At 36.5% G+C, this 13,105-nt stretch overlaps 1 protein-coding gene across 4 annotated transcripts in view; it reads right to left on the reverse strand.

Annotated features, from left to right (window-relative positions):
- Window positions 1-2,498: 2,498 nt before the first annotated feature.
- ARL14EP (ADP-ribosylation factor-like 14 effector protein) overlaps window positions 2,499-13,105 on the reverse strand; it is a 10,939-nt gene continuing 332 nt past the window's right edge. The window contains exons 1-4 of one of the 4 annotated variants that reach the window (XM_014545218.1): window positions 12,571-12,724; window positions 8,256-8,758; window positions 6,322-6,449; window positions 2,499-5,274 (exon numbers count right to left, since the gene is read on the reverse strand). In XM_014545218.1, the coding sequence (XP_014400704.1) occupies window positions 5,046-5,274; window positions 6,322-6,449; window positions 8,256-8,678 (780 nt within the window). In that variant the 5' untranslated portion in view covers window positions 8,679-8,758; window positions 12,571-12,724 and the 3' untranslated portion in view covers window positions 2,499-5,045. Of the gene's footprint in view, window positions 5,275-6,321; window positions 6,450-8,255; window positions 8,759-10,215; window positions 10,235-12,555; window positions 12,725-13,105 lie in introns of those variants that run through there. The other 3 variants (XM_014545216.1, XM_014545217.1, XM_005873071.2) reach the window with 3 other exon arrangements.

The following is a 13,105-nucleotide window of genomic DNA, read 5'->3' on the forward strand; positions in this document are numbered from 1 at the left end:
GACTTAAGGTTTTCAAACTTGATTTTAGATGTTTTCTTTCTCTTGAAAGGACAAAGATCCTGAACCCTGAACCAACGTCTGGTTTTTATTTTATTTCATTAAAGCAAAATGTGCCTGTGAAAAGAATTGAGTAAAAAAAGTATTATCCAGCATGCTTCCAATGAATATCATGAGCCTACAACTTCTTTTGTGTTTGCAGATGTTAGCTGTTGAAGTTGGTAGTTTCAGGTTTTGGCAGTTTTATCAATGCTTGCACACACTTTATTTTTAGTAAGCCCGTTTATCTCAAAACCATAGCCTAGAAACTCTTGAATAAAACTCTGGCAACTCCTGAATAAAACAGTTGTTTGCTTGTCGTGAGATGAAATGAAAAATTGAAGTTTCTAATCATTAGGTGTCTCACGAAGGAAGTATTCCCTCATGGTTTCAATCACAGGGAAAAACAATGTATTTTAATTGTGCCACTTCATAAGCTGTAGTTAAATATTTTCAAATTGCGTTTAAAGATATAGCATTATTAACCCAATTGCTTTATCTGGTCAATTTCCTCCATCTTCTAGAAGTTAAATTATCTTGGTAAAATGAGTCAAACCTCAGCACTTTACCATCACAAAAAATTTACAAGTTGGGATACAGATTCTATGGAAGCCTATTACACCTTTTAAATCAAGAAAGCATTCAATGAAATGTTTGACAATTTAAAAAAGATACGTAGATAAAAACATCATTTTTCTAAGTTTTGCCACTTTATAAAAATAAAAGCAACCCAAAAAGTGCCTATGCATACTTTTGCATCCTCACTCATATTTTTAAAAGTTAAACCTACCATGGTGGACAACTGCTGGGCAAGTCCTAAGAAGGCTAACAGGAGCAGCTTTTCTACTTTTAGAATTTTTGTTTTAATTTCCCACTTCAATGTAATTACCAGTGTTTAAAGTTTGACCTAGAAGAGATGAGAGTAAGTGGCTAGTAGCTGTGGTTTATTTCCATGAAGATACCAGCAGATGTCAGCAAAAACCAAGGCAGTACCACATGCATTTGCAAGGAGGATGTTAAACTCTTGGTAGTAGGGTAACCCACAGTGAAATGGAAAATCTCTAATTACCAGAGCCTAGTCCATTGAAGACACCTCAGTTTTCTACATTGTTACTTGATTTGTAAATTTCCTTTTGGGGGGGAAGGGGTAGGGGAGGCAGGGGTGAGGATGAGAGGCCACAGTGGGAGCTGAGTTTTTGCAACAGCTCTTTCAAAAAACTGAATTGCTCCAATTTTGTTTAAAAAAAAAAAAAGCCACCTTCAACAAACCAAAGTACACTTCAGACAGCCACCTTTGGTTAAAAAAAAAACTAACTGGTTTAGAGAATATTTCATATTACTCAGGAACTCCAATCCATGTTCAGGGGTTCTGAACATGGAACATTTGTGAGTACAAACAATCCTCGTGTTACAAAAAAAACCAGAGAACCAAGCAACGCTTAGAGAGATGGAGTTACATTTATTACACGCGAGCCCAGAGCAAAATGTCTCTCAAATTCTGGGTGCCATCACACACGAAGTTTCCCATATTTATACTATTTTACCTTCGTCTCCCAAATATGGGGTTTTTCCGGTTCCCTTTGCAAGATCTTAAAGGGCCCTATGTGCTGGGGCTTTGAGACCTCAACCAAAGGCTTGGCCTGACGCCAGCACTAATAACTTCGTCTGGAGAAGGTTTAATGGCCTCTCTGAAATGGGAGTAGTCTTATTTTCCTTATTATTTAAGCCAGCAAGCATTTACAGAAGCCAGAAATAGCAGGGTTAAAATTTCAAACAGCAGTTTTTATATATGATGGATGCTTCACTCGGGTTATGTGGGTTACATCGGACTCGACATAACGTTGTTTCATGGTGACATCGCCATCTCCCATTTACAGTATTTATATCAAAAAAGTTCCATCATTCGATGTTATGTACATATGTGCTTTATGTTTTTTATTATTTATTTACCACAAGTAAAGGTCAAGAATTATCTTTCTTTTAAATTTTTTTTTTACTGTTTCACTTCGTCACATGGAGCTGTGTATGTGCTCCACATGAGTGAAGTAGGTGCTTATGTAGGTGGGTTCCGACTTTTGGCAAAATCGCATTACATTGCGCAGAAAGAATGGATCTCTGATGTAACCCGAGGACCTACTGTACATGAATATTATTTTTCTGGGGAGAGAGTTCATAGCTTTCATCAACTTTTCACAGGGGTGTCTGATCTCCAAAAAGTTAAGAACTATGCTAGAACTTACTAAAATTATATTCTCTGTATTAATAAATCACTGCCTACATATGTATACGTATATGTATGCTTCAAAATACATCTGCTAAAAATTACTTAGTTGAATCCATGCCAGGCAGTTTTAGAATAGCCTGTTACATTGAACTAGATGTAATATTTTAAAAACAGAAGAATCGTACATAAAATATTCCAAAGTTATTTTCTTATATTTGTAAAAGTCACAGGAGAAAAATCACATGGGATGCCATTTATTTTATTCAAATATAAAGTATACACACATTTTTACTTTTAACATTTGTGGCCAAAACATTGTGTAAGATCAATGTTTGTGGTCTCATATTAACTTCTCCACCAGGAGCCACATACAGCAGAAGTTAAATGTTACTGAACTTTTATTTTTGCTTTTTAAAAGAGTAATAGCATTCTAAAACAATTTAGCCACCTTGAATCATCCGCAAAAATGTCAGAAGGGTCTAGACAATTTTATTGTTTTCTGTATTTCTGAAATTAAAAAACAGTAAGTGGACTTGTGATAAAAATCAGATTTTTCGTTCTCTACAAACCTTTTAGCATGCTCATTAAAAACTTGGTCTCCTAAATAGGCACAATAAAGAAATATTAGCATAATTGATAACTGTTCTCCAAAAAATTTTCCTTTGAAAATAACACAAAAGTGTTCTACTAAGTAATGCTGAAATTAAAATATTTGAATTTTTAAAGTCATGTATTCTGTTAAAAAAAATATTCGTTTTAAACAGAGTCTCTAAGAAATGATGGCAGAAATGCAATTAAGAAGGTCTAATGATCCTGGAAGTTCAGACAAAATTGGAGTCTATGTTTAAGTCCTTTATAAGAACATATTTCCTTAATTTAAAAAAATCTAGCTATTTAAGCATATGAAGCTAAAATATTCTTTTTGCCAGTGCTGTTGAAACGTTTAAATGAAGGAATTAACTGTACTTTTGATAACTAGGTCAGTGAACAATTATATCTTAAAAATGACTGTTAATTTCATGGTTGAAAATGGCATTCCAACAAAGAGATACTAAGAGTATACAAAAATAAAAATAAACCTCTATTGGTCAATAAAACTGCTTGTATAAATTTATAGTTTCAATGGCTAAAAAATATCTCAAGTTGTTTTAAGCTCATCTGATTCAACTAAAGTACTATATTTAGGGAAGACAAAACAAAAATCTAGATTAGTGGCAGTATCCTAGATAATGAAAGATTTAGAACAGGTATTTTAAAACGTATTTTTTTATGTTTTAAAAAACATAAAGAGCAGAGAGAAGTTATCACCCACCCCCATCCTCCAAACAACACCCATACAAATCCCAACATCAAGTTTTAATTTCCAAATAATTTATAGTCTCAACCAGTGTTTCTCTATTTGTTATTATTATTCCCTTAAGGAGTCTTTTTTTAGTCCTCTAATTGCAATCAACATCTGTTTATATACTTATGTATATTTTTGCTTTAAATACAGAAATAAGATTTTTGCGACAAAGAACACATTTTCACCAAGAAAGCATGGTCTAAACAATGAAAGGTTTACAGTATTAAAACATTTATTTGAAGAGTTTAAGTGGGGAGAAGAAATGGCATATTTTAGTACAGATATGTGGATTATTCCCAAAACAGTTTAGCACTCAACCACTGCATCAAAATTAATTTTTCCTAAAGTAGGCACTTTTCTCAGTTACAGGCAGTTCTTGCCTTGCATGATAGTATGGGATCATAAAAAATGGCCAATCTTTGTTAATAATCAATGAGGAAAATGATACTTGTTCTGTTCAGTTAAAATGTAAATGGAAAAATTATAAAAGTATTTAGAACACTGTAATTTAAAACATTAGAAAGATTGAGAATTCATGTTCTTTCATTGTAAAAAATTAATCTAGTCATTTAAACAGTGCTTGCTTTTTTTTGTCCAGTAACTTATACCATAGCAAATTGCCATTCTCCTTTAAATTTGGATTAGTTTCCATATTTCAGCATTTGTACTTTGAATGTCGTAAAATATTTCTGCAATTTCCTTTAATGTGAAGTTTCTAACATCACTTCCTCGGGGACAAGACCTTTCCTCATTTATGTTGGGAAGTTTGCTGCCACTAAATTTCTCTGGCTGCATATCCAGAGGCTCTAGGTTGAAAAGCAGCACTGTCAACATTCCTATGATCAGCGACTTCTACAACTCCATTAATGTTCACCTCGAATCTCAATTCTGTCTGGCATTATCACTTTTCATTTATTTGCCCATTCTTTCCATTACCTACTTTTATAAAATGTCACATGTGGGGCAAGGAAATATACCTATATGCTTTGCTGTCTGAAAGTGGACTGATTAACAGATGTGCAGTGACCAACCTCCAGCAGAATTTGAGAAGTAATGTGATTGGCCACTGATCATAAAATACATGTTATTCACAGTGACTACTTCATGTACTTTACTCACGGTTAATATAGCCTGGAAACTGAAATTTGAACTGTACTGTTAGGGAACTGGTGTTATTCAACTAAATCATTGCTATCGGAATTTGTGGCTTTGTGAATTGTGCAAATTGAGGACTGCTTATGCCTTACTTGTTTACATTGGCCCAGACAGGCTCTAAGTGGCTGCTGAAATAAATTTACAATATTAGCGCTGGTTGAGTGCATGTTAAGGTAATTTTCAAATTTTTGTCATTTGGCAATCAACTTTAAAATGTATTTGAGAATGACAGAATTTTAGAAATAGAGAAAATACTTTAAAGATCCCATAATGAAATGCTACAAATTATCCGGCATGTTTATTATGAATTATTTCTCCCCCTTCAATTTCGATTTGCTCATAGAGCCACTTCCGGTCACAGCGGCATTCAGCTCCACATTTGGTGGAACCACAGGCAGGACAAGCATAGAAACACCCTAAGCAATCTTCATCCAGGCAGTCGCAGAGGTCCATTCCACTGAAAATCAGGAGACCCTGGCTATCATAGACCTTACTCTTGGCTGGTATCACTTGTCTGTAAAATAAACACAGGCGAATTACACCTCACAAGTATATTACTTTTTGAATACTTAATTGAAAATAAGGTAATGAAAAAATTTAAGGAGATAAAATATTCTGAATTACGGATGAAGTCCTACCAAACTGGTACAAAACTTACCAGACTCAAGGCTACTCTACAGCTAGTAGTAGTATTAACTCCTCGTCAGAAGAGATCCTACTCTGAAGTATTGACACAAATTCAATAAGCCTAAAATTCCTCTCAAAGTCCATTGAAATCAACTCACAAAAGAATGGACAAGAACTTTGTCCAAAAATAGGTATATTTCTGTTAAAACTTCCCTTACCTTTAAGAAAAGGAAAATGGGTAGTTAATAGAGGTACTTTTTGTTGGCTACCAATCTCTTTACTGCTTTGTGAATATCATTTTATTTTTATTACAGTGTACTACCCTACTGGTTTTTATACTGCAGTTAATCTGTTTCAAGTTCTTTGATGGATTCCAGCAAATCTGACTTAAAAATACTTATATGACTCAACAGAAAACCTTAACAGATAGAATAAACGCAATCTGTAGAAAATTCTGAATGATTATACTAATATTTCTTTATCAATTTATATTTTAGAAATGCTCAATTTAAAAGTCACATTCTAAACAATTTAGTTTCCTCATTCACTCTGGTGACTGTACCATAACTTTTCCATTTCATACCTATAAAGTTTCTCATAAAATTTACTTTCCTGCTGCCACTCATATAGCAGATATACCAATTTATAATATCAATGCTTTTCAAAAAAATTCAATTACTTTAATTCTAAGAATAATTTGTTTAAATTATTTTAATTCTTATGCAAAAATATTATCTTGTTCACTTCACTGATACTTTCCTATAAACAAATTTTTCGAGTTGAAAAAGATGTCAATTATTTATGAGGCCTTCAGATGTTCTTAGCACTACACAAAATACTAACCCAGAAAATTCAAAACTTAAGAGAAAGATAGGGGAACAACACAGATATGAGTCAGAAAGTTAACATATGACGGAAGTAACACATAGCCTACCTGTCTGAACCAGAGGTTACACTTTTTGTAAGCCTTCTTTTTTCTCTTTTACCAGTTTCTGGAGGAAATTCAGTTTGCTTTCCTGGATTTGCAAACTGTAATGATTTCAAAGCTTTAGCAGTTCTTCCCTGAATAAAGGTAAACAAATTACCAATTTGACATCAGATCATATTTTATTACTATTTCACTTACTGTTAATCCAGATTATTCCTTAACCTGGAAGACAGTCTGGAACTCACAAAAAAAAGAAAAAAAGGTTTTAGAGCCCAAGTGCAACAAAATTTATAGCCCTGGACCATATTAAAAATTTATTGGTAATTTACATGTAATATTTTCATTACCTAATTTTTAATTTCTGGCATATAGGAGAGGAAGGGGACAGACACGGTGAAAACTGAAATAGCTGTTGCCAACATGGGAGAGAAGTCAGAAAAACTGCTTTATAACCTGAGGGTCCTACTAATGATCCTGAGTCCTTAAGAAAAGTTTCTCATGTTATTATGTTTTCAAAAGCAGAGAATAAGTCCTAAAATGCATTACAAATTTTGATGGTGAAGAGTTTAAGTTTGTTACTTGGGGGAAACAGCTTTATGTGATACATTCCTCAAGAGCAATGGATAAATAAAGCAGTGAAGACATCTGAAGTGACAGTAGCAAGTACTTAGTATGAGCTGCAAGATACCACTGAGTTCTGGAGATATGCCTCTGGGGGGAGCACCAAAGGAAAGCACTAAACATAATTTAAACTTTAGTTACCTCTTGACTTATTAATATAATGAAAAATTACAATTCTTCCCAGCTGCAAGAATTATAAATTAGTTACAAATAGAAATTTTAAGCAGTGCTTTGACATATTTGTCTTTGTTCTATACCAAAGAGAGCTTTATGAAATCTTAAGTTGTTTTGATACGGTTAAAGAGAGTCTTGGGCATATTATGTTATTCCTTTCCCAAACTTACTTTCTTTATCATTCAATCTAGGTCAGAGATTTTCAACTGGTGTGCCCCCGCACACTGGTGTGCTGCAAGAATTTTTAATACATGCAATACTGGACTATTTAGTCAGGGAAACTGACCTCTTTTCCCTTAAATTGTCAAATAAAGAAACGACAACAGTCAACACAACAGCTGTCCAGTGTAAATGAAATAAAAATTATACCTGTATATTTTGTCCATTGGACACAAATATGTATTTTTTGGTGTGCCACAGAACTTTAGAAATTACTTTATGTATGCTATGAGATGAAAGGTTGAAAATCGCTGATCTAGGTATCTAGAAATATTTAGAAACACCATTTATTTTCACTTCCCCAGCTTTACATTCACTGCATGCTGATTAGTATAATTCTATACAATAAAAGCCTAATATGCTAAGTGTCCGGTCATCCATTCAATCAAAGTGTAATATGCTAATGATATGCTAAGGCCACTCAATTGCTTGCTATGACATGCACTGACCACCAGGGGGCAGATGCTCCAACCGGTAGGTTAGCTTGCTGCTGGGTTCTGGCTGATCAGGACTGAGCAAGACAGGAGATGCCCTGGAGCTCTCCCACGGTCCCTCCCCGACTGGCCAACCTCCCACATCAGGTTCTGGCTGATCAGGACTGAGCAAGACAGGCCGGAGATGCCCTGGAGCTCTCCCACGGTCCCTCCCCGGCTGGCCAACCTCCCACATCCCTCCCTGGTCCCGATCGTGCACTGGTGGTGTCCCTCGGCCTGGCCTGTGCCCTCTCGCAATCCAGGGCCCATTGAGGGATGTCAGAGAGCTGGTTTTGGCCTGATCCCGCCAGCCAGGCCGAGGGACCCCACTGGTGCATGAATTCATGCACTAGGCCTCTAGTAAATAATAATGTAAATATGATTTCCTTATAGTTAAACAAAACCCCATGGTGTAGAAATAACATAGCAGAAAAAAATAACTACTATACATACATCTGAATCAGGTTTTCTTTTCTGCCGGTCTTCAGAATCAACATCCACACTTCCATTGATTATCTGTGTGCATTTTGGACAAAGCTTCCAACCAGGTACAAGCTGTCTGCCAAATTTTGCACTCAGAAAAGTGGCATCATCTAAGTCAATTACATGCAAGTTTTTTTTGGCTAGTTTTTTATGTATGTTAAAGGGGTCACAACATGACTTCTGCAAATCCTCAAATCTGTCAATGTAAATTTTTGCATGATGAAAGCAAATTGTATTGTTCCCAGAAAGTGTCATTCCAGTTCTGAGTTGAAGTAAAAGCATATCATTTGATGACAATTCTTGCAAAGTCTTGAAACCTGTATGACGAGTATAGAAGGTTTTATGGCACTCATTTGTGGTACGAAGCTGAACTCCAACTGAACACGGATCCATCGTTCTTGATTCTAAGCAAATTTCCTGTTTAATTCTGTCGAGCAACTGACCTCTCTCCAAAAAGTGATATGCTGGTCACCCTACAAAAAATATTAAAGAGAGTCAGATTTGTGCTGTAAATGTTTTATCTGGGAAACTGAAAAGGCATTTGATAAAACTCAATACTTGTTTAAAAGAAAGAAAACTCTTAGCAAAAAAGGAAAAGAAAGGTATTTAACAAAAAGTATACAAGAAACATTATTATATTTAATCATGAAACATCAGAAGCATTTCCTTTAAAGTCAGAACTACATAATACCTGCTGTCACAGCTTCCATTTAACACCATATTAAAAGGTATCAGAATTGAAAAGAAAGAAACAAATATTACTCAAAGATTATTTAAATATCTTTTTAAAATAATTTACATGTAATATTTATGTAATATGGAAAATATAAGAGGTTTTAGCAAACTATTAGAAGTAGCAAGATAATTCAACAAAGATACTGGAAACCAAAAACACTTTAAGATACCTTACAAAACATATAAAACTTAAAAAAGACATGTAAGGCTTTTATGGCAAAAATTATCAAACAGAAAGACAAAAAAGATACTTTTAATAAATGCTGAAGAAATATGCCTTGGAAAGTCTATAGTAAATATGTCAATTCTCCAGGAATTTAGAAATTCAAAACTATTCTAATCAAAATCCCATCAGGTGTTCTGCCTACTTCCTCTTGGAATTTAGTAAAATGGTAAATGGTTTACACGGAAGGGTAAAGGTCCAAGTAAGCCAAGAGAATCTTGAAGAAAAACAGAGTAAGACATTTACTATAAAACTATTATAATGAAAACTGGTATCAAATAGATCCATGAAAAGAGGAAGATGTATAACATATGGTATTATAAATCAGTGGGCATTACACATTAATGGAAGAAGGATTTAATGAAAGATGCTTGGAAAACTGCCTAACCATGTAGAAAAAGGCAGAATAAGATTTCTCTCTCACAAACAAAAATCAATTCCAGTTGGATTAAAGAATTAAGCATGAAAATATATTTACAAAAAAACAGAAGACTTTGTGATATATTTCGTTTGATATGTGCATTTTTGTTTGAGAATTTCTTCTCTGTCCCAGTATCACAGTCTTCTGTTTTTGGCACACTTTGAGTACTGTATGTAATTTTTGGAGGAACACTTGAAGGAATTAAACTGTCTGCACAATTATACTGTTTTCTAAGCATCCATCCCTTAGGTGTCACTGTGGGGTTAGAATTACTTGCTATTGGAGTTGCCAGATAAAATACAGAATGCTCAGTTAAAGTTAAATATTAGATAATGCACAAATAATTGTCACATTAAATATGTTCCAAATATTGCTAAAAAATAAGCTGTTATTTGTCTGAAATTCAAATTTAACTGGGAATCCCATATTTTTATTTGCTAATTCTAGCAACCTCATTTACTATGCGATTTTTATTTATTTATTTTTTGGCATTTTCTAGTAAGTAGAGATCTTTCTTTGGTGCCAGCTTCAAATTAGGTTCCACCTCTTACCTGTTATTAAAAGGAATCTGAACTTCCTATGAACAAATTATAGGAGCTGCTCAGTTTAAAATGAAACTGTCTGAAAACAATAGCAGAGGGATGTGCAGATTAAAAAGGAAACTAATTGCCCTGACTGGTTTGGCTCAGTGGATAGAGCGTCGGCCTGCGGTCTTAGGGGTCCCAGGTTCGATTCCAGTCAAGGGCATGTACCTTGGTTGCGGGCACATACCCAGTGGGGAGTGTGCAGGAGGCAGCTGATCGATGTTTCTCTCTCATCGATGTTTCTGACTCTCTATCCAAAAAATAAAAAAAATAAAAAGGAAACTAATTATATTTCTTCCCAAAATTTTTAGGGGAGGTGTAGTAATACTATGTTCCAATATGTTGTTTTCTTATTAATACAGCTTTTTACTTGACCAGTCTCCTAATTAGTGGGAAAAGTAGTATTAAGACGAAATTTAACCAAATAAAAATTTTTCTGAGTTTTTTTTTAAAGTATATTTTATTGATTTTTTACAGAGAGGAAGGGAGAGAGACAGAGAGTCAGAAACATCGATGAGAGAGAAACACCAATCAGCTGCCTCCTGCACAACCCCCACTGGGGATATGCCCGCAACCAAGGTACATGCCCTTGACTGGAATCGAACCTGGGACACTTCAGTCCACAGGCTGATGCTCTATCTACTGAGCCAAACCAGTTAGAGCAATTTTCTGAGTTTTTAAGTTAAGTCAAGAGTCCTTCCCTTCATGAAAAATGCCCTTTGGGAGTAGGGGTGAAGTATAAGTTCTTATAATTTGTCAAGCATTTTCTAAGCCATCTCTTATTTAATGAAAATAAAGTATTTTCATCAACCCCTACTATGCAAATCAGCAGCTTTAGTTATGAGCACACATAAAAAAGTCATGCCTCTTGTAACTGTCAACTTTTGTGCCAATTACCTTCAAATATTAACTATGTACATTACATAAGCACTAACACAAGGACTAAAGAGCCAAGACGAGATAATCTCAATTCTCAAGTAAAGGCCTAGAGCCAATAAGAAAGGTAAAGAGAATTTAAAACAAATATATAGTCCATAGTACTGTCCTATCTAATGAAGATGGAATATGCAAATTAACCATCACTCCACAACAAAAGATGGTGGCGCCCACAGCCAATAAGGAAGGAATATGCAAATTGATGTGACAAAGATGAGGAAGGCAGGGCCACTTGCCTCATCACCACAGCAATGAAGCAGGCTTCCACCCAGCTGGCAGCCAGGGGACGGAAGGCCTATTCTTGCGAATCTTTGTGCATCGGGCCTCTAGTTTAAAAGATTTCTAGTGAGAGCCAGGCACAGCAATAGCACAAACATCATCTCATTAATCTTTACAACTTTGAGGTACTATCATTCCCATTTACAGATGAAGAATCTGAAGTTTAGAGCTCTAGTTTCCAAGCTAACACAATGGCTGATATATCAGAGACATGTATTTGCTGAATTAAACATCCAAACACACATCCAAACCAAATTTTACTTTATATGAAGAATCCGTTAGTTAGGCTCACCCAAAGCACTTCCCTCAGATTTTTTAATGCTCTGTCCAGTGTACTTTCAGATCATCTTTGGAATCCATTTGCAATTTGTCACTATTCCTCTGGTCCTTAAAGGCCAAAGGGAAGGAAGTGAAGAGGGACTGCAACAACTGAGAGGCAGTTTCCAAACCGAGAGTCATGTGCAAAGCTCTCCTCACTCTACCTTATTCTGGATGAGACCAAGATTGTCAAACAATCCCAGGTTCCTGCTATGGATGCCAAGTAAGTGATTGTGAAACGGATTACATTTTTTTTTTTTACCACTTTGTAGAAAATACAGTCTGGGCTCTTTAGAATGCCATCATGTGTTCTAAATGCCACAACACTGCTAAATGTCAAAACTACACTACCTGCGGAGTTCTTTTCCGTTGTATGCCTTTAAATTGTTCTTTTTTGCTTAGGTTACCCGGGTACGGGGTTCAAGGCCACCATATTTCAATCCTCATCCACCTAACCCATTGCTTTGAGGGCTCCTGGGCTAACTTATCCTTCCGGACAGAGCCAGTGTGTCCCCGATCTGCGGAGCCTCACCCAGATACCACGGTTGCAGGCCCTCCTTCCTCTGGCTGCACTTCCCTGGGAGCTGAGCTGACCATCACGGTGCTTTCTCAGCTGTTGGAGGACAGCAGCTCTATGGCAACACCTTCTTTATCATCCGGTGGAGGAACAAGAACTCCGGGGACTCCCCTTTCCAGAGCACTCATCACAGGCTGGTTGTTTGTTAAGCCCCCCCCCGCCCCTTACATATTAGTTCTGTGAGGGCAAGAAATCACCTGGGTCCCCTGTACCCTTGACGTCTCCAGCACAACACTGACACCTAGTAGACTCTTCACAACGTCTTTTCAACGAATACATGTCCAGAAACAATACGAATCTCACCCCACGAGGCCTAAATCTCCCCAAATCAATGTGACTAAGTCCCCAGGATGCGGCAATCCTTCCCACCCCAACCCTGTGGAGGTCACAGGCCTAACGCCTCCCCCCCACCCCGTTCACGGCTCTATCCAAACGTTTCAAGCCACCAGATACGTCCAAGGAGGACCTACTATGTTCATGGTACCGGGATTTAAAAAAACAAAAAACAAAAACGACTACTACTCCGCCTCCGGCCTCAACCACACACCTAGGGCCGGGAGGACTCCGATTACAAAGAATAAAAACAAAATAGGAGAGAGACGCTGGGTACGGGGTTGAAGGCCACCATGTTTTAATCCTCATTCACCTAACCCATCGCTTTGAGGGCTCCCGGGCTCCGGACGAGAGGCGACAACCCGCAGACGCGACAGATGCGGCGGCCACCGCGCAGGGCCTGGGCACCAAGGG

Source organism: Myotis brandtii, unplaced genomic scaffold, assembly GCF_000412655.1.
Source record: "Myotis brandtii unplaced genomic scaffold, ASM41265v1 scaffold399, whole genome shotgun sequence".
Taxonomy (NCBI): Eukaryota; Metazoa; Chordata; class Mammalia; order Chiroptera; family Vespertilionidae; genus Myotis; species Myotis brandtii.